Source organism: Lissotriton vulgaris, chromosome 3_1 (assembly GCF_964263255.1).
Source record: "Lissotriton vulgaris chromosome 3_1, aLisVul1.2, whole genome shotgun sequence".
NCBI lineage: Eukaryota > Metazoa > Chordata > Amphibia > Caudata > Salamandridae > Lissotriton > Lissotriton vulgaris.
The window spans coordinates 636563889-636590011 of NC_141689.1; the positions used below are offsets into that span (position 1 = coordinate 636563889).

Consider the following 26123-nt stretch of genomic DNA (forward strand, 5'->3'; position numbering starts at 1 on the left):
TTTTCCTTGAAAGCATTTTATGTATTTGAGAGTTTCAAACATCATAGCCACCCCATGATTCTTCTCACTTTTGACAACTTAGACCGCTTAAAGTAGATTGTAGCCGTTCAACCAGTTTACGGGTGGCAGTTGTCATTTATTTTTGTTATTATTGCCTAACTTGTGTTTTGCTCAGCATCCTCAGCCTTTGGGATCACAGTTCCTGCCCCCATTAAAAAAGAATGATGCATAAATATGTATTTTCATTTCTTGGTGGTTTAAATTTGTTGACTAAGTTTTTATTGTTATTTGTTCCTGACAACGATTATTTTTTGTTGAAGGCAGAGAATATTCCCATGCTAAGAAACGGGTACATGCCCCTCGTGGTAAACGCTGGCCAAATAATAGCACTTTATTTTCAAATTTTCAGCCGTGCCACAAAGCAGCCACGCTGCAGTACAGCATAGCTCAAAGGCATTGACATGACCAATAGCTCTTGCTTAGGCCAGGCCCATTGACTTTGCCAGTACTTGTTGGATAGTGGAATCGTGAAAACTGTTCGTATAAAGCTATGTTGCTGGGGAATCGATGCAGATTTATGCCATAGAGATTTTTTCCAAGTGACAGAATTCAAGATATGTTTGATTGAATTGTCTCAGGTGGATATAGCATGTCACCTTTGTGGCTACAAGTTGGAATCATCAACACACGTGACACGTTTGTATTTAGTAAACCCTGAATGCCGAACTACAGTGCTCTTTGCGGGAGTGGGAGTCTTGAAAAGTATCGACAGACTGGTGAAAAGTGCTGTTGCAGTGAAGCCTCGTAAGACTGATTTCTAATATTACGTATCTATTAATTGTATTTGAATGACAATTGTCACTGGTTTTTAGCTTGTTATTAGACTATCGGGTGCAATATCACCTTCAACATATAAATATATCTGATTTCTCTTTTTTTCAGTAATGTTTCTTCATGACCTTATATTTTTACAAAATCACTCCCTAAATCAGAAGTAAAGAAACCCTCAGGGGCTATTGTTGTTCCCAAGTGCTGTTTACTGAAACATTTAGACATGTGGATCCAGATGAGTTATATCAAGTGGATTTGTAAGGAGCTGAACATCATTGAAAAAAATTGCACGCCATCCCTCATGCGTTTACTATAACTGTATTATGCATTGGGAATAACAAGTTTGCAATTATTGTAAATATTGAGCTTGGATTTACGTTGGAATGCGACATGTCATGGTCAAATTTTATGTGTTGGGTACCAAAAAACCATCTAGTGCTGCTCCTCGGCAGCCGTGTAAAGCACCTAGGGCGTATCATCGGGTGACTCCGGAAATGCTGGCACAGGCATGTCTGGATCATCCCTGTCCTATGTCAGGAGACTTGGAAAGGGATTTAGAGTCTCTGCAAGCATGGCTGACGGACAGGCTGGACGACATTGCCCCTGTGATGGCCCCCCGAAAAACAGCTAAACGGGTCTCTGCCCCTTGGATTACTGAAGCACTGGCGGCATCGCGACGGCAGTGCAAGGTGGCAGAGAGGGCTTGGCGCACACAGTATGATTCCGCGGCCAGGCTTGCTTGCAGGGCGTCTGTTAAAGCTTACCATCGTGATATCCTCCTTGAAAAAAAGATTATTTTGGAAAGAGGATTGAGACTGCCTCAAACTCGTGCAAAGAGATTTTTACTATCGTGAGGGAATTTACGGCCCCACGCACGAATTCGACCCAGGCAGCTTCTTCGGAGCCGTGGGTAAGTGCCCTTGCCAACTTTTTCACCACCAAGATAAAATCGATCAAGGACTCTTTCCCCCTGAGGGTGGCTGGAATATCTCCCAGCAGTGAGGGCGGGTCAGATTTAATACCTAGTTCGGATCCGGTTTTGGCAGATTTTCCGCCACTTTCAGTTTCCTCGTCTTTGGAACTTATGGCCAAACTAAAATCCGTATCGCCTCTTGACCCGTGCCCTGCCAAATTTTTGGCGAAAGTGGCGGAGGTCATTAATCCTTTGGTGAATCCCATTCTGAATCTTTCCTTGGGTGTGGGGGTGGTCCAGCAGGCTTGGAAGCAGGTGATGATCATTCCTCTACTCAAGAAGCCTGGTTTAGATCCTGAGGTTCTTGCCAACTACAGGCCCATCTCTCTCCTGCCTGCCTTTGCTAAGATCTTGGAGAAGCATGTGCATACTGTGCTCTCCAATTTTCTAGAATCCCACAATTTGCTGCATTCCACCCAATCCGGCTTCCGTACCAACTTAAGCACCGAAACGGCGCTTTTGGAAGTGTCGGAGGCAATCAAGGAGGTACTGGATTCAGGAGGCAAAGCTATGCTTGTGATGCTTGATTTGTCGGCGGCATTTGACACCGTCCCCCATGAGGGTCTCCTTGCCAGACTTCATGAGATCGGTCTGAGGGGGACGGTGCTCAGCTGGTTTAGATCTTTTTTGGCTGGCCGCCGACAAACGGTCTGGGCCTCCCCTTGCTCTGCCGTGATGCTGCCATTGGGAGTCGGAGTCCCGCAGGGCTCAGTGTTGAGGCGATTCTTTTCAACATCTTTATGACCCCTCTGGCAGCACTGGCGGAGTCTTTTGGGGCCCAGATCGTATCCTATGCCGATGATACCCAGCTTCTCTTTACGTGTGGGAAGGGAGCAGATTTTGACGGAGAGAGTATCCGCGGGTGCCTTGGGGCTGTTTTTAACTGGTTCCAGCTTAACAGCCTCAAGTGCAACTCAGGTAAATCTGAGGTACTCTTCTTCGGCTGTCGGTCTGACCCAGATTGGCAGGAATGGTGGCCTGTCAACATGTTTCCTCCAGCAGGCTCTTCCCAGCTAGCCAAGAATCTGGGGATCAAGATCGATAATGGCCTGACGTTGAGATCACAGATCCTGGGTTTAACGGGTACATGCTTTGGCCTCCTCAGGATGCTCCGCAAGTTTCTTCCTCTGCTCCCGGAAGATCATAGGAAGATCACGGTTCAGGCCTTAATTGGCTCGAGATTGGAGTATTCCAATGTCCTTTATCTCGGCTTGCCGGAGTATCGCTTGCAACGGCTGCAGGTGGTCCAGAACTCGGCAGCACGGGCCATTTTTGCCCTCTACGGGCGAGCCAGAACTTCCGGCCTCCTGCAGTCACTTCATTGGCTGCCTATCCGGAAGCGGATAGTTTTTAAGGCCTTGACCTTGGCTCACAAGGCTCTTCACGCTTCTTCTTTTTTCCTTGCCGTGGTTCCTCGGGTAAAAAGGGCACGCATTGGGGGCCGGTCTTTCAGGTTGTTTGCGCCACAGCTTTGGAACACTCTGCCCGTGGCACTGTGTAGTACCTCCAACCTGTTAGCTTTTAGGAAGGGCCTTAAAACTTGGCTTTTTGCTCTTTAGATATGCTCTTTTTTTTTAATTTCTGGTCCCTTTTATTTGCCCTGTTGTGTTCTCTGTTACAGGTTAACAATAAAGCGCAGGGACACTCCTTGGAGTAGCCAAGCGCTATAAAAGATTCAGATAACATAACATAACATAACATAACATAACATAACATAACATAACATAACATAACATAACATGTGAGCGACAGAGAGAAGCCCTGCTCTGCTACAGGAGGGATGCGGGGACCTTCAGAAAGGAGTGGGACGAGTTGCTCTAGACGGAAAGGATACAGAGTTTGCTCTCCGCTCAGCCAGCAAAAGTCACGAGGCTGACGCCCTTCAACCGCCAGGATGGATGTCTGGAGGGCCCCTGGCTAGAAATGTACAGATTCACATCCGCAGAGAAAGAACGCACGCTGCCACGTGCAGCTCTCACCGGACGGTGGAAATAATGGGTCAAAAAGATAACCATTAGCTTATTCTCGACCGTGACAATGTCTTGACTTTTGGCTGTACTACCGGAGAGGGTTCATGTGACGCTTAATGTGTATATAAACGAATAAAAAAAAATGGTGCTTTGTGGTCATGATGTGTCTGTTAAAAGAAACGCGGCAGCCGATCATTGTAGGCATCCTTAGCAGGTTCACGAATTCACCAATATGCTGCAAATTATACAATTTAAGGAAGCTCTAACTCTTTCCAAGGTTCACCATAAATGCCTCCATTTCGGTTCCTAATAATAAATGTGAGTACCAGTTCCTCTTAAGTTCGGTGATTGATGTGTGAATAGAGGCGCAGCAAGGGTGCCTAGGAGCCTAAAGCAAGGAAGGAAAGGCGTCATAATCTGGGCCAGTAGCACTTATACACCTGCTAGACCAATCACAGCCACGTCCCTGTGTGTGAACATCAAACAGAAGGTAAATACTGGTGGTATTTTTAGATGTGAATGGCCTACCTATTTGAGCTTGTGGCTTTCAATGAGAGTTATTGACTGTGATTCAGGGAACAGAGTGATGTTTTTCCTTTTATTATTGCAATGCACATTTCACAGGCTATTTTAGGTACCTCTCGATTGGGCCAATTGCAAGTCTCATTTTAAGAATGGACCAGAAAGAAAGGTGCATAGTGTGCTTGCAATTTACCAAAGGTGAACTGAAAACCTTTCCATTTATACTTTTAGATATTGAATGCATGTACTAAGAGCACAATTTATGAAGTCATCAAAGGGGTGATATTATTTTAGTCTTGTGTAACGAGTGCAGTATTTTAACATTGGAAAATATACTCAATACATTTTCTTGCCAAAATACTGTTTTGGATCTGTTTATGTTCTCTTTATCTTATTAGGTTGTAAAAATAAGGAAATCTATGCAGAGGAAAACTCACACAGTCAAGTTTTTGCCAACACATTTTGTAGCACACAACTTTATCAATTCATAATTTTCCATTATTTAAGCTACTGCATTTTCTCTGTTGGTGTAGCTTTGATCTCTATAAGGTAAACGACAATAAGCTGCACACGTTTCGAGTTGTGTTCGTTTACCTTTAAGAAGGTGAGGTTACACTTCATAAAGTATTATTTTCTTAAATATTCTTCCCTTGAGCGTTGTTTACTTTTGGATTTCTGAGCTCTGGACAGCACAATGTTCCCTCAACTGGGATTTTTACAATTATAGTGCAGATTCATTAAACTAATATCTCACATGGACATCCTGGATATGTTCTTGTTGAATGTGACTTTGCTACTATAAATATCCTATCTGCTTTGTTCCATTTTGCAAACTCCTGTTTCATGATGCCAAAACGACTTTTCTACAAATATAATACACCAGTTTGTTTACTGTCACTCAAATGCCTCTGAAAGGAATGCAATCTGCATACTTGCACTTCTGATGGACTCCTCACAGACCACTATTCTCTGTAATATTTTCCTGACACATCATCTGAAGTTGGGTAACAGACCTTTTTACAGTATTTGACTAAATATTTAAATGTTTCTCCCAGAGGAGGTCAAGTGTGCTCTGGGACTCATATTCTTTGGTGGGCTGTGCAAGGCTTTTGGTAACATTCATGAAATTTACACCTAAACAGTTTTACAGATTTTGCATAGGATCACGTGGCAAAAGGGTATCTTTTGTACATTCACTCATATGTGCATATTAGAGGAGATACATTGACATTCTTCTGATTTATAAAAATACCAACTAAAATCAACAGAAGCAATTAAACATCCAAAACCAGTTTCTAGCAGCACAGAAATCAACTGGAATGTATTTGTAGAAGTTAGTACTGTATTAGCAGTCGGTACCGAACCAGCCTGATATGAAAGAAAGCAGAGACTCCTTTACTTAGATCTACTGTTGATATATTGCTCCCCTTTTAATCCATTTAAATGTGCATAGCTTACATTTTTTAATGAGGATTCATTTTTCCTAGCAAATAAATGGCATTGCTTTTGCAAAGTGAATAATTCTTTCTTTTGTTATCAGTTACTGTTAGGTTTCATTTCTGTCCTAAAACTAATACTGGTATTAATGTGTTTCTACTAATTATAATTAATTTTTATCAACCATTCTTTACTTTTATTGTGATATTGTCAGACCCAGCAGTTTCAGGACGGCTAGGCACATTGAAGCCAGTCAGAATCCACTGTTCCAAATAGAATGATCACATTACACTTGTCCGACAACCTGTGCTCACCCTCTAGTAGTTTGGCACTGAGCAGTCAGACTTGTCCTTAGGACTCGAGAGTAAAGTATTGGCACAACACAAGTGTAAATTATTGGCACAACCAACACATCCCCCCTTGCAACACACTGTGTATGCTGCAAAAAGACTCCCCACCATATATATAAAACCACTTATCTTTGTAATATATATATATATATATATATATATATATATATATATATATATATATATATATATATATATATATATATATATATATATATATATATATATATATATATACACACACACATACACATATATCAAGACAAAACAGACATTGTATATATTGTATATACACTTTATAGTTCTATGCAATCATCAGACTTTCCTATTGCAGAAAGGTCAAACAATCACCAGTCTCGGACTACACCTCTTAACACAACACCTCAGTCCTTTAACTCCACCAGCCAAAGATAAACATTCCCCCTGCAGACATCTTGTTGACTAGACAGTCAGAACCACCTAACACAGAAAGAAACAGTTACTTAGTTTTGTTCATTCGGATTAGACCTCCAGGTGCATGACGGCACCTGCACTTGTGCGGGATCCCTGTTCCCCGATAGACAAAAGGTGGTGACCCAGAAAGCTGGCATGCTTCCCTGTCTAGAGAACTGTTTCCCCTCCGAGCGGGGGTGTGACCTGCCATAGGTAGGCACACAAAACCCCTCGGGTCTCGTCACAGTGTTTTCCAAAACAAAGCGCCCTGTGGCGTTGGTCCAGGGAGAGGGAGCCAACGACCTTGGACAGAGGCTGTGATGTCAGGCACTGTTGTCCTCCCGATCTGGAGGATGAAGACAATATCAGCTCCCGGCTCAGGTTTCCCCAACACCCCTTGGACACCACATGCCCTGGAGCGCACGTGAGCACAGGTCCCCTGGTTGCAAGCATGGGTCCTTTGGACTATGCAAGCTGCCCCTGCACTCCTCAAACTCCTCATTTCCTGGCACCTCACATGGCTGCTGAACTTTCACACACACTCCTGTTGCACAGCAAGATGATGGTGTATGTTAGGGCGGTCCTTGTCCCAACCACAATAACTTCCACCTATCTCCGCCACCCCCAGTGCTGTCCTTATGATCTTGTGGAGAATGTGAGATTCTTTGTGTCCCTGGGATCTCGTGGACAGGAGGCTTGCTCCCCGAGCATTGGAGAGTACTTCGAGACCCAGGTCACAACAGTTTGCACTTAGTTGCAGGCCAGCAATGTCCAGGCAAAATCCACCAAGTGATAGTCCCATTCTTGGAGCATCTACAAGCTCAAAGCCATCACAAGTCTGCAGATAGTCGAGTTGCAGTCCCTCCTGCCCTAATGATTCCTTGTGTCAATATCCCAGTATCAAACCTGCATAGTAGGGTTCCAAATCTAAAAGTGTCTCTACGTTCGGAGGCCAAAGCCCCAGTAGGTATATCAACCATGGTCTTTGAAGATACAATCAGTTCAAACGGCCACCTTTGAAATGCCCAGGCCCTCTATACATTTTGTCTTGTCTGCCATAGGTCCAACAAGGTATCCATTGTTAACTATATAAATAATGTTAATTGTGTAAGTGAAATCTGTCACATTTGCACATTTTAACAAGTTATGTTTTGGGGTCCTGGTCTGTAGGTGTCCTACGAGGCTATCACTTTTCCAGAGTGGGTCCCTCTTGGAGATATGCACCCTGTTGACTACTATTCTACTTTTACCAAGAACTGTACTGGAGACTTTACCAAAAAAGAGATACTCGATATCAGAGCATTTTACTATGCTATGTGTGCAGAGACAGATGCCATGCTTGGTAAGTACCACTGTTAGGAATTATTTCAGATTATTGTATGGTTTCACTATGTAACCTTGGAGTCCTTTCGGTTGCTGTGTGTACTGGGGACAGTATTTTGCTGTACAAGAAAATCACCACTTGGTTTATGGATGTATGGTCATTGCATATATTTAGTATTTCATAATGCCATGCTTAATAGGGGCACTTATCTATTGGCCTTCATGCATTAATTAACAAGATCCCTGTATTTGAACGAGTCATATTTTAAGTAATGTAGATGTCGAGAGGTAGAAGGGCATCAGAACCCCCTGCTTTCTCTTTTATCCACTCAGTCCATTCAGATAGTTAACCTCTTACTGTACCCTGCACACCTGTGTGTGTATTGCCAGGCAGGGCATGGATTCAAAGTCACTTATGGTCAATAGTGGCAGCATTTGGAGTGCTTCAAAAACACATATGCCAAATACAAGTAAAAGTGATATCTTGATAGTTTGAGAATTGCATAATCTGAAATTCGTTTGCAACTTGGAACAGGATGAAAATCTTATTGTGAATATTCTGTGAAGACCTCTGGCAGCAGGAACATCATTTCCAAACCCCTGACAAGGCTGAGACAGTCCAGTATAAAGACGAGAAATGAAATAATTGCCATCAAACTTGTTTTCTTTTTGATAACAGACCAAGGACAAAACCTCTCTTCTTTGGAGTTGGACAAGCACAGATACATATGAAATGCTACTTAATGTAGAGAATATAGTGAAATAAAATAAGAACTGAATTAATTGAATATGAAATATACACATTTAAGAAACTCCTGCTTAGGCCAATACAAGTTTTGCTGTCTATTATAAATATGTACCTATTAGAAATAGAAACGCTGGACCTTTAGATGTTGTTACACACATGCCGAAATAAAGAATCCATCTTAAATAATAAAAAGTCTGAACAGGTGGGGAGGGACCAAAGACCAACAGTGAGGGCAAGACCCATCCAACAACACCTAGGGTGCACAGTAATAAGAAATCGGTGGCCTGCAGTACACATTTCTGCACTCATACTAAGTTAGATTATTGCTCAGAGGCGTTTGAGGGTGTCAAATAAGAAAGACTAAATAGTGTCTCCCTGTCAGACTCCTTGTTTGCTCCTGTGAACAGCAGGGCCGAACTGGGAAACCAAATTGGCCCTGGCACATTTTTCCAGAAAACCCCCATACCAGGTACAGCGAGCAAGCCTGACCCCTACAAGGGGGGGTTTGAGGAGGTTCTCCCTTCCAAGAACATTTGGAGAAAAATGCAAAAACAGTGCATTCTATAACACATTTTTAATTATGTATTCAATTGTTTTAAACTTTATCAACATAGTAAATTATGAGCTTACAGTACATCATGATACCCAGCCACTTAAACAATTATAATTAGCCATTTTTCATAAGTGTGGGTTATAGGTCCAATTATTAAGTGTGCATACAATGTCAAAGTGCAGTTAAGACTCCATTTTAATAAGTCATGCTATTATTTTGCAAAACAAAAGACACAGTAGGCATATTGAAAAACAACTTTTGTATTGATTTATGAATACAGAAGACAAAGTTTGTTAAACGTGTTACCCTCTAATCAAACCACGGTTTGTATTACTGTGATTTACAATATATGTATTCCTCAATTATCAAATCATTAGGTGATTTACACAGGAAAGCCTGGAAAGGCAATTTAGTCCTTCATGCTGAACATTTATTACCCCTGGTGCCTCAGGGGTCTGATTTGGAAGACATGGTCACCACATGACAATTTGTGGGTAGGAGGCTTCTCACTGAGGGAGGGCCAGCTTCAGATCTGTTGGTTGACAGTGCGACAATCATTGTTAGGGCCCTTCAATGATTCCCTCACTATCACCCTTCAACAGTGCCTCCCATCTCTCCATAGCGCCTCTTTCACATGTATTTAATTTGTTTTATAGCGCCTCTCATACCAATGTAGAGTGTCTGAGCAGTTTACATCACACACACATACAGACAATGAATCATATGTGTGTAAATCAGTGTATAGAAAATTTTTCATAAGACAAAGGGGAACTATAAGGTGTAGGAGTCAGGTGTCATCCATACTGGTAGACATTTTTTAGAGTGCTTAGTCTGGAAAAACACCAACTCAAGATTAAAACATACCACAGTGGTTGGGGTTGGCTTTACTAATGGGAGGAGTTGGCCTAACGGCTAGGGCTGTCGACCTCGAATCTGGGAAACTGGGTTCGAACCTCGGTAATGACGCTGAACATCCTGTGATTTTGGGCAAATCACTTAATCTCCCCGTGCCTAACAACAACAAAAAATAATGATGTGTCCTAATGTAAAGCAACTGGTGCTATGTAAAAGCGCTCTGATACCCAATATCTTCGTGTCAAGTTCATGCTATATAAAACTCTGTAAAATAAGAACTTATTTATACCTCAACAAACTATTTTTAGCAACATTAAGATAAAGAAAGACTAGGAAAAAAGCATAACTTTCTAACCTGTAAAATGCAGTTTGCATTCAGCTCTTTGATGGCAGTTCATAGATTACTGTGCTATATTATGATTGTAGCTAATGAACTGCAAGTAACAAAAGGATCTGTGTGACAAAAGCAATAACCCACTGAGCTATTCCATAAAATCCAATTCTATGAACTGCATGGTACATGTTCTTTGCAGCACATGTATTGAACCTCTGCACTACTTTAGATGAGCTTAAACTGCAACTAGAGACAGCAAATGGAATTAGCACCCATCTTTTGGAAAATCACATTATAGTTCATTGAGGCATAACATATCCACAACGAATAGTAGAAGAAACAGGTCCAAAATTCATTTGTAGTCAAAATAATTGTTCATTAATGATTTAATATATTCAGACGCTTAAAATCTAATGAACACAAAATGATTCTTTTAGCCAACGTGTTTCATCTCTGTCGAGACTTCTTCAGGGCTAAAACAGAACATATATACATTACTTAAAATCCATACATATATACATATATACTAAGAGACACTATATCCATACATATATGTATATATATATAAACAACCCTATATCAATTCTTATTCCTTAAAAAGTGCCTAAAACAATACTGAGTTAGCAAATTGCCATATAGCTAGTATGTTTTCATAACATGACCTTAGTTAACTGATCATGAATTGGAGAAACTTTATAACTTTATATAATTCAAAGATTGGCCTGAGAGGAAAGCATGGGAAATACAATTTGTATTGTTATAAACATTGCATTCATAGTTTTACAGAGAGAGAATTAGTTCATTACATTCGTTAATGCAGATTCATTTCTCTTATGCTCACCATCATAATTTTACAGAGAGAGTCTTAGTTCATTACATTCGTAAATGCAGATTCATATCTCTTATGTTCACTATCAGAATCATCGCATTATGGAAAAAATCTGATACCTAAAAGTCCATTTATATAACATACCTCAGAATTCAGTATTTGTGGTTGAATTGTATCCCACTAGCAAAAAGAAAATTCAGCGACACAAATAAATATAGTGTCAATAGTAATCGGCAAAGGAAAAACAGAAAATGAAATGTACCACAACATCTTTATCTTATAAAAATAAATACAAATGTAGCGGACCTATCATTGGTGCTCCAAACTGATTTGTTGTCACACAATTGTGTTCACAGAATAGCCATATTAAAAATACTGTTATATCAGCACGTAATCACAATGGTCAACAAATTACACCATCTTTTTCAAAAACAAAATATTCTAAGCCAAATTAAGCCTCACAATTTATAGGACGTTTACCGTAAAATTGCGCAAGCAAACTGATTGTTAAAGCCTGCATCATTTCCGTCACACATAAGCGCTCAGTATATATAAAAGTAGAATTTATCTAAACACGTTATGTTTCATAACAGAGGCCTAAATAGACATCTATGTTTTTTAATCTGACTGAAAGTTCCATATAACCAAATCCTCATCGCTTTCTCACGCTCAGTTCAAGACAAAGACTCCAGGACATGAAATAAAGGAGTTGTAGCAAGGGAGGTACATGCTTGCATTACTTTCTTCCTTCAGCCATACATACAGGCTAACTGGAAGTGGATAACAAAGCCAAGCTTGCATTCTTGAAAGTAAATTATGATCTGTATTTTATAACATAATACTAAAGAACACTGTGAGCAGTCAAAACCATCTTAAAAGCATCCCCAAAGAGACTGAGAAAGAACTGAAAATGGGAGCTATCCAGTAATTGTGGCACAGAAATTGAGTCCCATTAGGCAAGCCAAAAGATGTTGCACGCCACTAAAACACATGCAGAAAATCCTGGGAGACTACATCGAGGCTAACAAACCCCCTGCACTTCTTGAGTATTGCATAATTCTTTCATGAGACTCCCTGGACAGCTAATAGGATATGTTTTTATCTGTCCAAATGATCAGATCTTTAGAGTTCATTGAGGGTATCGGTTGGCATCCATGACCAGGAGTCTAATGGGTCTTCACTGTAGGCGCGATGTGGGTGGACCTTTCATTGTAAATTATTATGAATTATTACGGTCTGTAAATAATGTGCTTGATAGTTTTCCTAGCCTTAAAATCCATGATTTCACAATAAATTTAATTTGTCCAAAGTGGATGTGATTGGGATGTGGAAGTTCACTTGCCTTAACTGCAGGAATCACTCTTACTAATGCTTCTCTGAAAAGCTACATACCACTCTCCTCCAGTCTTCTGTTTTAGGTACCAGTTCTCTGCCATATTGCTCGCATGTATCTTAATGAACTAAAAGTCCTATTCAGGTGAAGCAATTTTAGGTTCAATATTGAGATAATGTGTGTGTGATCCTTTGTCACACTTTTATTTCTATGCCATTAGCTAACCTTTGTTATTTTTTTTAAATCTCATAGATTTTTTTATATTCCTATAGTGCTTTTACAATTGATCATTTTTGATAGAGAGTTCTTAGATTAATATTTTAAAGGGTTTTTTGTAAAACATTTTGGGTAGCATATATAGCTATCCTGTCAAGTCAAGTCAAGTCAGAGAATTTATATAGCGCGCTACATACCCAGAGGGTCTCAAGGCGCTTGAGGAGGGGTTGGGAATTACTTGTCAAATATCCACGTTTTAAGTTGCTTTCTGAATGCTAGGTGGTTCTGGGTAAGGCGAAGGTAAGTGGGAAGTGAGTTCCAGGTTTTAGCTGCCAGGTAGGAGAAGGATCTACCTCCCATGGTGGTTTTGTTGATGCGAGGTACAGTGGCAAGGGCTTGGTTGGATGATCGTAGCTGGCGGGAGGGGGTGTAGAAGGACAGTCGTGTGTTGAGGCATTCTGGTCCGATTTCGTAGAGTGCTTTGTGTGCGTGGGTTAGGAGCCGGAAAGTGATCCTCTTATTGACGGGAAGCCAGTGGAGGTTTTTCAGGTGGCTAGAGATATGTTCTTTACGCGGGATGTCTAATATGAGCCTGGCTGAGGCGTTTTGGATTCGTTGGAGTTTTTTCTGGAGTTTAGCGGTAGTACCGGCGTAGAGGGTGTTTCCATAGTCCAGTCGGCTCGTGACCAGAGCGTGGGTGACCGTTTTCCTAGTTTCGGTGGGGATCCAACGAAATGTTTTTTTGAGCATGCGAAGAATGTTGAAGCAGGATGAAGAGACGGCGTTGACTTGTCTGTTCATCGAAAGTGAGGAATCCAGGATGACGCCCAGGTTCCGTGCGTGGTCTGTCGGGATGGGTGCTTTTCCAAGGGCTTCTGGCCACCAAGAGTCGTCCCATGCAGAGGGGAGGTACCTAAGATGAGGACTTCTGTTTTATCTGAGTTCAGTTTCAGACGGCTGTGTTTCATCCATTCGGCTACTTCTTTCATTCCTTCGTGTAGGTTAGTTTTGGCGGTGCTAGGGTCATTGGTGAGTGATAGGATCAGTTGAGTGTCATCCGCGTAGGAGATGATGTTGAGGTTGTGTTGGTGGGCGATGGCCGCGAGGGGGCTCATGTATACGTTGAAAAGGGTGGGGCAGAGTGAAGATCCTTGTGGTACGCCGCAGATGACTTCAGTGGCCTCTGACTTGAATGGTGGAAGGCGGACTCTCTGGGTTCTTCCGGTGAGGAACGAGGTGATCCATTCTAGTGCTTTTCCTTGGATTCCGATGTTTCTGAGGCGCTGTAGAAGGGTGCTATGGCAGACTGTGTCGAAGGCTGCGGAGAGGTCGAGGAGGATGAGGGCGACTGTGTCTCCATTGTCCAGCAGGGTTCGAATGTCGTCTGTTGCTGCGATGAGGGCGGTCTCAGTGCTGTGTTTTGCTCGGAAGCCGGACTGTGAGGAGTCGAGGGATTTGTTGGCTTCGAGGAAGGCGGCGAGCTGGTTGTTGACAGCTTTCTCGATGACTTTGGCCGGGAATGGAAGGAGCGAGATGGGGCGGTAGTTTTTGAGTTCGGTGGGGTCCGCTGTGGGTTTTTTCAGAAGGGCGCTGAGTTCAGCGTGTTTCCAGCTTTCCGGGAAGGTGGCGGAGTTGAAGGAGCAGTTGATGACGTCTCGGAGGTGCGGTGCTATGATGGAGTCTGCTTTGTTGAAGATGTGGTGAGGGCATGGGTCTGTGGGGGATCCTGAGTGGATGGAGTTCATCAGGCGGATGGTGTCCTCAGTGGAGATTGGGTTCCAGTCATTAAGGATGTTCGAGGGGGGTGAAGGTCCAGCAGATGGTTGGATGGGTTGGTCTCCGGGTTGGTTGTCGAAGCTGTTGTGGATGTCTGCAATTTTGTTGTGGAAGAATGAGGCTAGGGAGTCGCAGAGGGCTTGAGAGGGGGTGATGTCGTTAGAGTTGGCCGAGGGATTGGTAAATTCCTTGACGATGTTGAAAAGTTCCTTGCTGTTGTGGGCGTTGTTATCTAGTCGGTCCTTGAAGGCGGTTTTCTTGGCCTTTCGGATCAGTCGGTGGTGTATGCGGGTGGCGTTTTTGAAGGCGTTGGGCCCGATTCGCAGAACTAACTTAAGTCAAAATCCTAAACTTACTACCTTTTTACTCATTTTGATATTCACAGAAGGCACTTATTTGTTTTTGGTATTCACAGAAGGCACTTACTCATTGATGAGTAAGTACCTTGTGTGAATACCAAAATGAGTAAGTGCAATTACTCATTTTGGCACAATCAGTGCTGCAGGCCCACTAGCAACATTTGATTTACAGGCCCTAGCACACACAGTGCACTGTACTAGAGACTTACCAGTAAATCAAATATGCCAATCGTGGAATCACCAATCCATAAACACAATTTACAGGGAGAGCATATTCACTTTACCACTGATCAGCAGTGGTAATGTCCCAGGGTCATAAAACCAACAAAAACAGGTTCCAAAACCGGAGGCAAAAAAACTACAAATCTGGGAATAAACCCGCTGGAAAAGCCAGTTCTAACACCTCCTGTAACACAACCACATCCTGTCGCACTAGGTAGGGTTTCCTCACACCTTCTTTTACGGATCTATTCATGTAACAATCGTGTTGGGTTGCTTGTTATATTTTACTGATATACAGGGTGTATTAACAAATGATGAGAAGCAGTGCAGTCCATCCTAATTAAATGTTCTGTAAATATGTCCTTTTGTTGCAGGTGAGGTCATATCAGCTCTACGTGATGCCCACCTCCTGAAGAATACTGTAGTTGTGTTTAGCTCAGATCATGGCGAACTGGCAATGGAGCATCGGCAGTTTTATAAAATGAGCATGTACGAAGGGAGCTCCCACGTTCCTCTGTTAATGATGGGGCCGAATATTAGACGCGGAAAGCACATACCAAACGTGGTATCACTTGTGGACATTTACCCTACTGTGCTTGGTAAGCCTGGAAACATTTCTCTCAAGCAAGCGTTCTCTAGCTATATTGTTCTGCGCTTTGACGTGTTAGTGCCACGTAAGGGGTATCGGAGCCTGACATTCAGCTTTAAAAGTACAAAGGGGCTCAAACACAAAATAGGCACTTGCACCAAAGTCCTCAATCCTGCTATAGCTGTGTAATTTATGCACGAGTAAGATAAGTTAAATTCACTATGTAAAATAATAGTGCAGTTTGCATGCGTAAGTGTGTGATACATATGCATAAACTGCTTCAAACAGTTAAATTACAAAGAACTGGACGTACAGTGGAACGTCCAACGAGTTAGCCAGAGCAGGCACTGCTGTAAACAATAGTCTACACCGATGAGGGCCCCCAGAGCCAGCTAGGGCAAACATGGGAAATGGAGATTCAGAAGGCTCTCCGAAGGCTTCTGTTTCTTGTTTCAGCTGAGCCCAAATCCGACCATAGGTGATCAAGCACTGAGGTGACTTCAGCCCTCCATCAAGTTATCTCTTTATTGCATTGAAATAAGGTGTTTGTTACGGGGTCTCTCAGCTCTGACCTTAGCCCAGAAGACAGGAAGTAGTTTTTATCAATAAGCCAGAGATAGCCTGGGGCAAAGGGGTGCTACGGGGAGAAAATAAAGAACAGAAAGAGACTGGCTGGGTCTAATAAAGAGAATTCATGAAAGTTCAAAGTGAAAGGGAAGACCGGAATGAGAGAAAGCAAAATATATTTACAGAGGGTGGAGAGAAGGGAGAAAAGAAAAGCATAGAAAGGAGGATTGGTTAAATAAATATGAAGCCAGATATACAGACCAAAGGACTGAAAGGAAGCTGAGGGAAGTGAGTGACACAAAAGAAGAAGGCAAGCAAAATTGAAAAACAACAAAGAGAGACAGAGAGAGAGAAAGATAGATAGATAAAAGAAAAACTGAAAATTGAAGGAACAAAGGAAAAGAGAAAAGAGAGCGCGTAGGTCGAAACGTTGAAATGGAGAAGAAAGAGTAAAGTAAGCAGACCTGGATTTGGACTTGGACTGAAACAAGTCCCTGATTCACCACATGGGAGTGACTATCGACTCTATTTTTAGCCTAATTCAAATTAAGTTACTGTACACTGGCTTGGATACTTAAAGTGCGGCCCCTGGGCAACAGCAGTACTGTGCTCCTTTTTTCCCAGCTCAGCACTAACATTGAGAAAGAAGTTTAATAAACAGATATGTCATTGTTTAAAGGTGAATTAAAGTTAATGAAAGGAAGTAAGTAGGTTATCCTGCACCACTTATCTTTAGAAACACCTTTATTTTTAAATGCACTGTTAGAAATGGGATTTCTGGTTGGCTAGTGCCAGGCAGAAACCACTACTCTAGTCAGGGCAAGATAATTACACGCTCAAGATAACCCCTGCTCACCCCCTTGGTAGCTTGGCACTCAGGCTTATCCCAGAGGCAATGTGTAAAGCGTTTGCGCAACACACACACAGCAGCAACACACTAGGCACACCACAAAAGGAACTCCACACAAGGTTATATAAACAATAGACTTTGTACTATCATAAACACATTAGAAATATTATTAGATTTGGAAGTCTCTAGTTGGCACAGGTATGTACTTGTGACAAATAGGGACCCTTGCGTCTAGTCAGGATAAGGGGATTACACTCTTAAAATAACCCCTGCTCACCCCCTTGGTAGTTGGCACGAGCAGACAGGCTTATCTCAGAGGCAGTGTGTAAAGCATTTGTGACCACATACAGTAACCCAGTGACAACACTACAGATGGACACCACACAGTTGTATATTAAAAATAAGTATTCTTTATATAGACTTAACACAAGACCACAAACGAAAAGAATTCACAATACTGTACTTAAAATGGTAGTCTTAGCTTAGTTCTGTTCATTTCCTAAAATGCAACACTTTAAGTCAATGTACCTTAGGATGCGTGACGCTTCCACAACAAAAGTGTTGCAGCAATGGAAATGCGGCAAAGTTCCAGTACAAAGAAATAAAGATGTGAAGATCTTCCGGATGCGGTACGCTTCGCCAATGTTGCGAGAAGTCTCTGCTCGATCCGGCAGCTGCAGCGGCGACACCCTTGTTCAGAGATGCGACGACAGCGGCTTTGGTGGTGACACTCTTCTCCCTTCTCCCTCGAGGCAAGATGCTTCCGCTCGATGCGACAACTGCAGCGGCGACACCTTTGTTCAGAGATGCGACAACAGCGGCTCCGACGGCGGCACGCTTCTCCGTGGATGCAAGGCGCTTTTCCCAGTGCGGTGCAATACATCAGCTACAGCGGCGACATCCTTGTTCATAAATGCGACGGCAGCGGCTGCGACACGCTTCTTCTTTGGTGCAAGATTCTTCTCTTGATACGGTGCAATGCGTCAGCTACAGCGGTGACACCGTTGTTCAGAGATGCGACGGCAGCGGCTGCGACGGTGACACGCTTCTTCTTCTTGAGTCACGCTTCCAGCTCCTTGCGACACGCAGTCCCTTAGAAGGCCCAAAACAGCAGCAGGCACTTCCCAAGGAACTCTGGGGAGCTGGGGGTTGAAGTCTGTTGTCCCTGAGACTTCAGCAGGAGGCAAGCTCTGTTCCAAGCCCTTGGAGATCTTTACAAGTTGATGAAAGTACACAAAGTCCCTTTCTCCTCTCTTTGGCTGTCAGGCAACCACTGCAGGCCAATCCCCCAAGCAGCACTTCAGCCTAGGGATAGTCTCTCCTCAGTTTCCTCTGGTTCCACTCCTCAGCAAAGGTTTCTTCTTCTTGTCCAAAAGTGATCTAATTTCATGGGATCAGGGTCCCAATATTTATACCCTGAAATCCTTTGTCCTCTGAAGGCATGGGGGGCTTTGCCCAGTCCAAACCAGTTCTGGAGCACTCTGTTGACAAGACTCCTTCTTTCATTTCACAGTGCAGGGCAAAAACATCAGTCACCCCACAGGAGATGGTGCCAGCATTGTGGAGGGAAGGCACAGCCCTATTCAGGTCCCAGGTGCAACTCCTCTCACCCATCTGGATGCAGATCTCTCTATTCACCACAGGGCTGACTCATTCTGTCTCCTGGAATCCCTCAACCCTGTCACTCAAACTCCAGACAAGAAATACACAACCTAGCAGAGGCAGGCTTTGGATAGTTAGACAAGAAAATACCTACTGTCTAAAATTGGTATTTTTAAACACAGAATGTTAAAACCAACTTCACTAAGAGATGTATTTTATCATTCTGAGTTCAGGCATACTAAATTCGAATTTCTACTATGTTCTCTGAGTCAGTTAGATCATAAAATGTAATAATCTAACTGCCCATTCCGGCCAATGGAGAACAGGTAACCTTGCAATAGTGAAAAACGAAAATGGCTGTAATTCACTATTAGGACATGCCACACACATCAGGGCTTGTTCTACCTTATACTTACAATGCAACCTGCCCGTGGGCCTACCATAGGGGTGTCTGATATGAAGAAAAGGGAAGGTTTAGTGACTGGCAAGTGGGTGTACTTGCCCAGTCAGCATGGCAGTACCAGACTGCACACAGGCTCTGCAATGGCAGGCTTTTGACACTTTTGCAGGCTGCTTTTATGGGTGTCACTACCAATGCTGCAAGCCCATCAGCAGCATTTGGATTTACAAGCCCTGGGCAAACTCAGTGCACTGTACTAGGGTCTGACAAGTACCTCATTTTACAATAGGGAGAGCATATGCACTTTAGCACTGATCAGCAGTGGTAAAGGGCCCAGAATCATAAAATAGCCAACAACAGGTCAGAAAAACTTTATGAACAAGGCAAAAAGTTCAGGGATGGCCCTGCAAAAAGGGTTCAAGCCCAACAAACATAATCACACATTTACACTGTGCCAACTGGCACTAGGCAATATTCACAGGGGATTATATACAGGACCAGGCCAATCGGGCCATGGTCAGAACCATCAGAACAGGTGTGTAAATGCAAAACACAACCAGTAACTACTGGTACCATAATGACCTAAGCATTATCACATTAGCATTCGACACCATCCTAAAATATAGCATCACATTAGGCAATAAATCACATTAGGCCCAACCCTCTTTAGCATAAACACATTACGCACTAGGCCTCACCAGCATAAACACAGTATGTAATAACCCCCTAAGCATAAATCACATTTAGGGGAAGAAATCAGGGCGCATAGATCACATTTGGCATATACCTCACATAAATCACATTATGCAATCACCATTTACAATGAGCATAAAACACATTATGTAGCTTTGTAGAGCCTGGCGCTCTACCAATCTTACCCACAATGACTTTCACCTGGACCCTAAACACCCTTTGTCCAGGATGTCAGGGCTTGGCTGCCAATGCAGCAAACTCCAAAGTGCGCAAAGCGCTGTGGCAGGGCAGGAGTGTATTTTACTCCTTCATCTCAGAAATGCCTCCAAAGAAAAGAATGGTACTGGCACTACTGTGCCTCCTGGGTCCCCCACTGGTACTCTTCAAAACGAATGTGCCCAATGTGGCAGCTCCCCGAGCTGGTGCGGTGCATCTGTAAGTATGAGGCCTGGCACCAACTCAGCCTGTGAGCTCCCACTCTGGGACTCCTGCAACAAAAACAGCTCCCACGTTGCAGCTGCCCGTACTTGAGGTGCAGCGGTGGCAAGGAAACCGGCACTGGCACTAACGTGCCCCCTGGACTCCTACTGGGACCCTAGAAACAATGTACCCCACGTTGGAGCAGCCTGCTGTAATGTGGGACCGCTCAGACACCGACAATGTCCCTCAAGAAAGCCCCATTGTGCCCTGGAGGGCACCAACAGTGCTCAATCTACCCCCACTCACCGGGCTCTGCAGGCTCCTTTGGTCTCCTCCACAGCAGGGGGAAACTATGCTCTTCACCCGGCCCCTCCTTTGGGACTGGGCCTTCTGTTTGGAGCTCACGGAGGTAGGGTAGGCTCCGGTCCTCCTTCCTGCATGCAGCCAAGCTTCTCCTGGCTTCCGTCCGGCCCTGCCCACAGTCAGGCGCATGCACCTGTCTTCCCTTTTTGGCACCAGCCCAACAGTGCGGTGGGCACCCGCTTAAGATCACGGCAAATGCGGGGTGGGCCACCACTTCTCTGAACGAGCGCACAAGCGGCGTGGGCACCAGCCAGTAAATACCATTAGCAGGGTGGGCACTCGTTCTAAATTTACTGGAATGCAGGGTGGGCACCCACCTGTAAATTACGCATAAAGCGGGATAGGCACCCGCCGAAAAGGCACCATAAATACAGGGTGGGCACCCGCTCATCAAATAACTCAGCAATGCGGGCGGGCACCCGCCTGAAATAAAAGCCATAAAGCGGGGTGGGCTCCCGCTCCTCTCGGCATCCAGGTTTGGAAATCCCGACATTGGCATTCCCTCGAAGTCAGTGGCAGCCCCGTGCTGCAGAGCCCACGCGCTCTTCTTTGGCAATTTGATGGTAGCGCTTACGAACCACTGATGCAAAAAGTCCTTAGAGAGGAAGGGGGCAAAGCTGGGCCCAGGCAGGCCAGCACACAGGGCCCACGAGTAGGGAGGCAGTCGCTCGTGGTGGTTCCTCCTGAGGCCAAGCAGCATCAAGCCCCCCAAGCATAGGAACAACTACTTCATGGGCCACAGCCCCTATTTTTATAGTACATTTTCCTTTGTCTGCAGTACAGGGCTTTAGGGGAACCAGATGCAACTGGTTCAGGGGGAATTGGAGCACTTTGTTTACAAGGCTCCTCTTCCCGTTTGTAAGGTGGGGGCTCGTCATCAGACAGACCAGGGGGGCGGAGCCAGCATTGCACAGGCTAGGCACAGGCCTATTCAGGGACCAGGGACTACTCCTCCCACTACTCCAAAAGCAGATGTCCCATTCAGCCAAGTGCTGACTCACCCTGCCCCTCCTGGAGCCACACACACCTCACCAGCCCCTGTCACTCAAAAGCCAGACATGCAATTCACATCAGGCATGCAGACACATAGCACACAGAAATTCCAACTTCTAAAAGTGGCATTTCTAAAATAGTTATAATAAATCTGCACACCCCATTGCGCTGTGTTTATTATAACTATTCCAAATATACCAAACTTGACCACGCTGCGCCTCTCATATCAGGAATTACCACTGAAACACTTATCAGGGAATCCCCAATGCATTTCTATGAGAGGTCAGCTCCACAGTAGTGAGGAACCAAAATAGCTGTTTGTCACTTCCAGGACATGTCACACACTGAAGGTACATGTCCTACCTTTTACCGACAATGCACCCTGCCCTTAGGGCTAGCTAGGGCCTACCTTAGGAGTGACTGACAGGCAGTAACAGGGGGGGTCACAGACATGTCACAGCAGCAGTAACACTGCGCCGCACAGGCCCTGCAATGGCAGAGGCCTGGGATAAGTTTGAAAGGCTTCTTTGGTGGGTGGCGCAATCAGCGCTGCAAGCCCACCAGTAGCATTTAATTCACCAGCCCTTGGTATAAGAGATACCACTTTACAAGGGACTGACAGGTAAATTAAATATGCCAAGTAGGTGTAGACCAATATTAATATATTTATCACAGAGAGCACACACACTTTCCACTGGACAGCAGTGCTAAAGTGCCCAGAGTCATAAAAACCACCAACACCATGTCATAAAAAAGTCTAGGAGAAAGGCAAAAAGTTTAGTGATAATCCTGCAAAAAGGGCCAAGCCCAACACAACCGCCTTCCAGCCAAAACGCAGGGTAGAACAATCACCCCCTTGATGGGCTTCCCTGCCTTGGGCGATAGAACACAGACTGGGGCTCGCAAATGCAGGGACACCTTCCAGTTCTACGCCACTCTGAACCCATGTAGTTCCCTCTGTAACAGCTCCCAGGACCAACTAGGCTACCCCACTGGCACTCCCTAGCTGTCCATGGCCAGGACCAGGCCCCCGCCATCCAGGCGTATCTGGTCCTTGCCATCTCACAGAGTGGGGGTAGTAACCCCTGGCACATAGTGACCATTCTCCACTCTACTCTTCATCTGGGCATATCAAAGCTGCCACTGATCCTCCAGCCAAGGGTCCGCACCCTCAGGCTGACCAGAAGTCATGGGTGAGGCTATCCTCTCCTTCTAGGGTTTCGCACTCTCCTCCTTTGAGAGGCACCCTCAGTATACAACTCTCCCACCAGTTTAGGACCTTTCTCCAGCAACTGGTCTACCAACCTAGAGTCTAAACCCTCAGGTTGCACCGGGGTCAGAGGAGAGGACTCCCTCCCTCTGCACCCCCTTCCAGAGTGCTGCACCCTCCCACCTGGAGGGGTATCCCTGTAAGCCAAACCGGTCAGGACACTGGTTACAGATGTCCCTCCCTCCAGGTCAGGCAGATCTCACTGCCCTGAGACTCAACTCCTGAGCCAACAATGCCTTTTTCTTCACCAAAGCTCTCTGGGCCTCCCTGTGCTCCGCATTCAGCATGTTTTAGCCTCATGACATGCTCCAATTGAGCTTCTCTAAAGCCAGCTGATGCTCCCTCTCCTTCTGCCTGTCCACCAACTCCTCTGGGGACCATGAAAGGGATTGGGCACTACCACTGGCACTAGACCCAGAAAGGGACTCCCTATCTATGGGGTCCTAACTCTCTACTGGTGTCTCTGCACTGTCATTTTCTTCCTCTTCTGCAGATTCTTCAGGGCCACCCTCAGACCAACCAGCCTGTATCTGTCCCCTGCAAAAAGGGCCAAGTCCAACAGGCACCTTGCAGCAAAAGTATAAAAACTTGATAAGGTCTCTTCAAAATTCAAAAAGTCTATTTACTTATGCAGAAGCGTTTCATCTTAGTATATCGCATTATATCAGTGCATTTGGAAGTGTGTTTTGTAAAAGTGATTTATTCTCACCCTTCCTCCCAAGCTGATAACAATGCCAGTAGTGAACTAGGATGTTGTTAAGTGCACTCTGTGGGCTGGGTTCCTATTATACCTGAACATTATAGTTCATTTGATGATACACCGGAGAAGGTTTGGACAATGCACATCCTGAAGTCATGTATTTTGAAGTCCTTTTATATCTGATGATGAAGAAAAAAGGAGGGAAACTGAAATAAAACAATTGCCTTGGAGCAGACAATTTGGTAAAGTGCGAAAGCCGAAATTAATCCCAGGTTTTCTGGTTTCACATTGTGCAATTCAGCCTCTACATGTATATGCCTCACTTCCCCTACACCCACCTTACCGGTTAGCCCCCTGAAAACCGCTGCTCCTGACTTCCACCCTGCTGGCATCAATGCAGCCCTCAGTCACATCACAGAAAAATATCCTTTGTCCCCTGGAAAGATGTTTGTGAGTAGCCATGCTCTGCAGGATGTATTGGATATGGGTTCTATGAAATGGTTAAGAAAGCCAATGCTAAATAAAGGAGCTACAATGGGCAGAAAGCCACCATTATACACTGTCTGGGAATGTTCAGGGCCACTGCCCTTTAAAATGGTGTAAGAGCTTTTAAAAAATGGTAAGGGTAGGAGTCGAAATGTCAGCAAAACAGCTGTACTGGTAATATAGGGGAGCAGGAAGTGCCCAGATGCCACACAACATTTAGTAATATGTAGTTTGGTGGGAGCTCAAATGGATATGGATCAAAGGAGGGGAGACCAATAGCACAAGATGTGAATACATAGACTTGGACTGGTTCATGACTAGGGATGGAGGCTTGCATGGGAGCATGGGGGATCCCTAAACAGTTTGAAAAGATATGGGGCAATTAATTAGTCTTCCTGAAATTACACCGTGTGCTGTACTTTCTCCTTCAGTGAAGTAGTTGTTCTTTATGAAGAGGTTCATAACCACCATTTTCATTCTATATTGCCTTTTCTCGTTTGTTCTCCTCGTCAACCATATTAAAGTAGTGTATTTAGTACAATTCTATTTCTAGAAAATCAAGGCTTTATGCAGTCCCCTTTAAAAATATATTCCTCATGTAACTCTTCAAACTTTTACAAACCTGGCTGCTGCTACAGTAATCTCAAAGGTATCATTAATTCCAGCTACTATTAGAAAACAATTTGCAAAGTATTAGGTAGGGGGAACAGAGACATGTTTTTAATCATTGTTTTAAGTGAACTGTTTATCTCCATTGTGAAATATTTCCCCTTGGTGATTTTTTTTCAGACATAGCTGGGATCGCTATACCTCAGAACCTCAGTGGCATGTCCTTGATGCCTTTGTTGAGTGATAAATACAACAACAAAGTCTCCAGTCAATTTCATCCTAACTGGGCGCTCAGTGAGTTTCATGGCTGCAACGTGAATGCGTCAACGTACATGCTTCGTACTGGCCAGTGGAAGTACATTGCATATTCAGATGGTGACTCGGTGCCTCCACAACTGTTTGGTAAGCTAGCCAGTTTTGTTTACCAAATTTAAATGCGCACATTTGTAAATAACATTGGACACACCTTACATGCATTATTTCTTTCACCATATGCAAATCATAATCAGTGGCATAGTTGAATTCCTGATTTTATGAAGAGTGAGCCTTGCGATAAACATCTGGGCGAATGTCATGGACTTCTATTCAACAAAGTACTTAAGGTAGTGGGATTGAGATCATGAACCAAATGGTGAATCTCTCTCCCACTACACCTAGAATTGTGTTGATAATGGTGACTTTCAGGAATGGGGTTATTAATTTGGCAGGGGGCTATCCATATTAACTTAATACATTCTCTCTGGTTTGGTCACAACACAGTTCTGAGAGCATCTAAGCTCAACCCCTGGTAGCTAAGGCATTAGTAGAAGGCAAAACCCCAGAAAGGTGTGTTATTGGTTCAAGCAGTACCTGCAATTTAAAAGTAAAGAAAACACTACAATAAACATCCTAAACCAACTTAGAAACTTTCGGAGCGATTTATATAGCAAAATGACACCAAGATCATTGAAATAGGTTAAGGGGACCTGGAGATGGGAATTTTAAGGTTTTAAGGCAAAAAGCGTGAAGTAACGTAAATGACCAAGCAAAGGTACTGTTCGCGGTTGACCAGGACCTCTGCGTGATTCAAGGCTAACTGTGTTGAGCAGAGGTTCAGATACACCAAGGGAATTGTCCCGTAAAGTTTTAACCTTTGGACTTAGTCTCTGAAATGGAAGTCAAAATGTTCCAGTTAGACAAAAAGTAGTACTGTTGGCTGGTGAGGGTCTCTCAAAGTTGGATACATTATCTTCGAGCTCCTGTTGAAGTAATTTTTTTTTATGTCACAATCTCCAGAAAGGGTAAAATCTTGATTTCGGAGCTGCCACGGATGCTTCGCTGCTCGGATAGGTTTGCCGCCTAACCCTGGTCCAAGATTTGAACTTAGTCACTTTTTCTCAGCACTTTCTCCAGTCCTCTGGAATTAGAGATTGACAGACAGAGTACAGTCCATTGAGGTAAATTAGGACATTACTACCTCCACCCTGAAAAACTACCATCCACCATCTTTAGAGATGACCACCAGCCCAGCGGTTTATC

General features: G+C 43.9%; 1 protein-coding gene across 1 annotated transcript in view; it reads left to right on the forward strand.

Annotated features, from left to right (window-relative positions):
- The window catches only part of ARSK (arylsulfatase family member K), a 674705-nt gene that overhangs the window by 325412 nt on the left and 323170 nt on the right, over positions 1–26123 (forward strand). The window contains exons 5-7 of the mRNA XM_086960926.1: positions 7686–7857; positions 15438–15662; positions 24786–25007. Of these exons, the coding sequence (XP_086817052.1) occupies positions 7686–7857; positions 15438–15662; positions 24786–25007 (619 nt within the window). The remainder of the gene's footprint in view (positions 1–7685; positions 7858–15437; positions 15663–24785; positions 25008–26123) is intronic.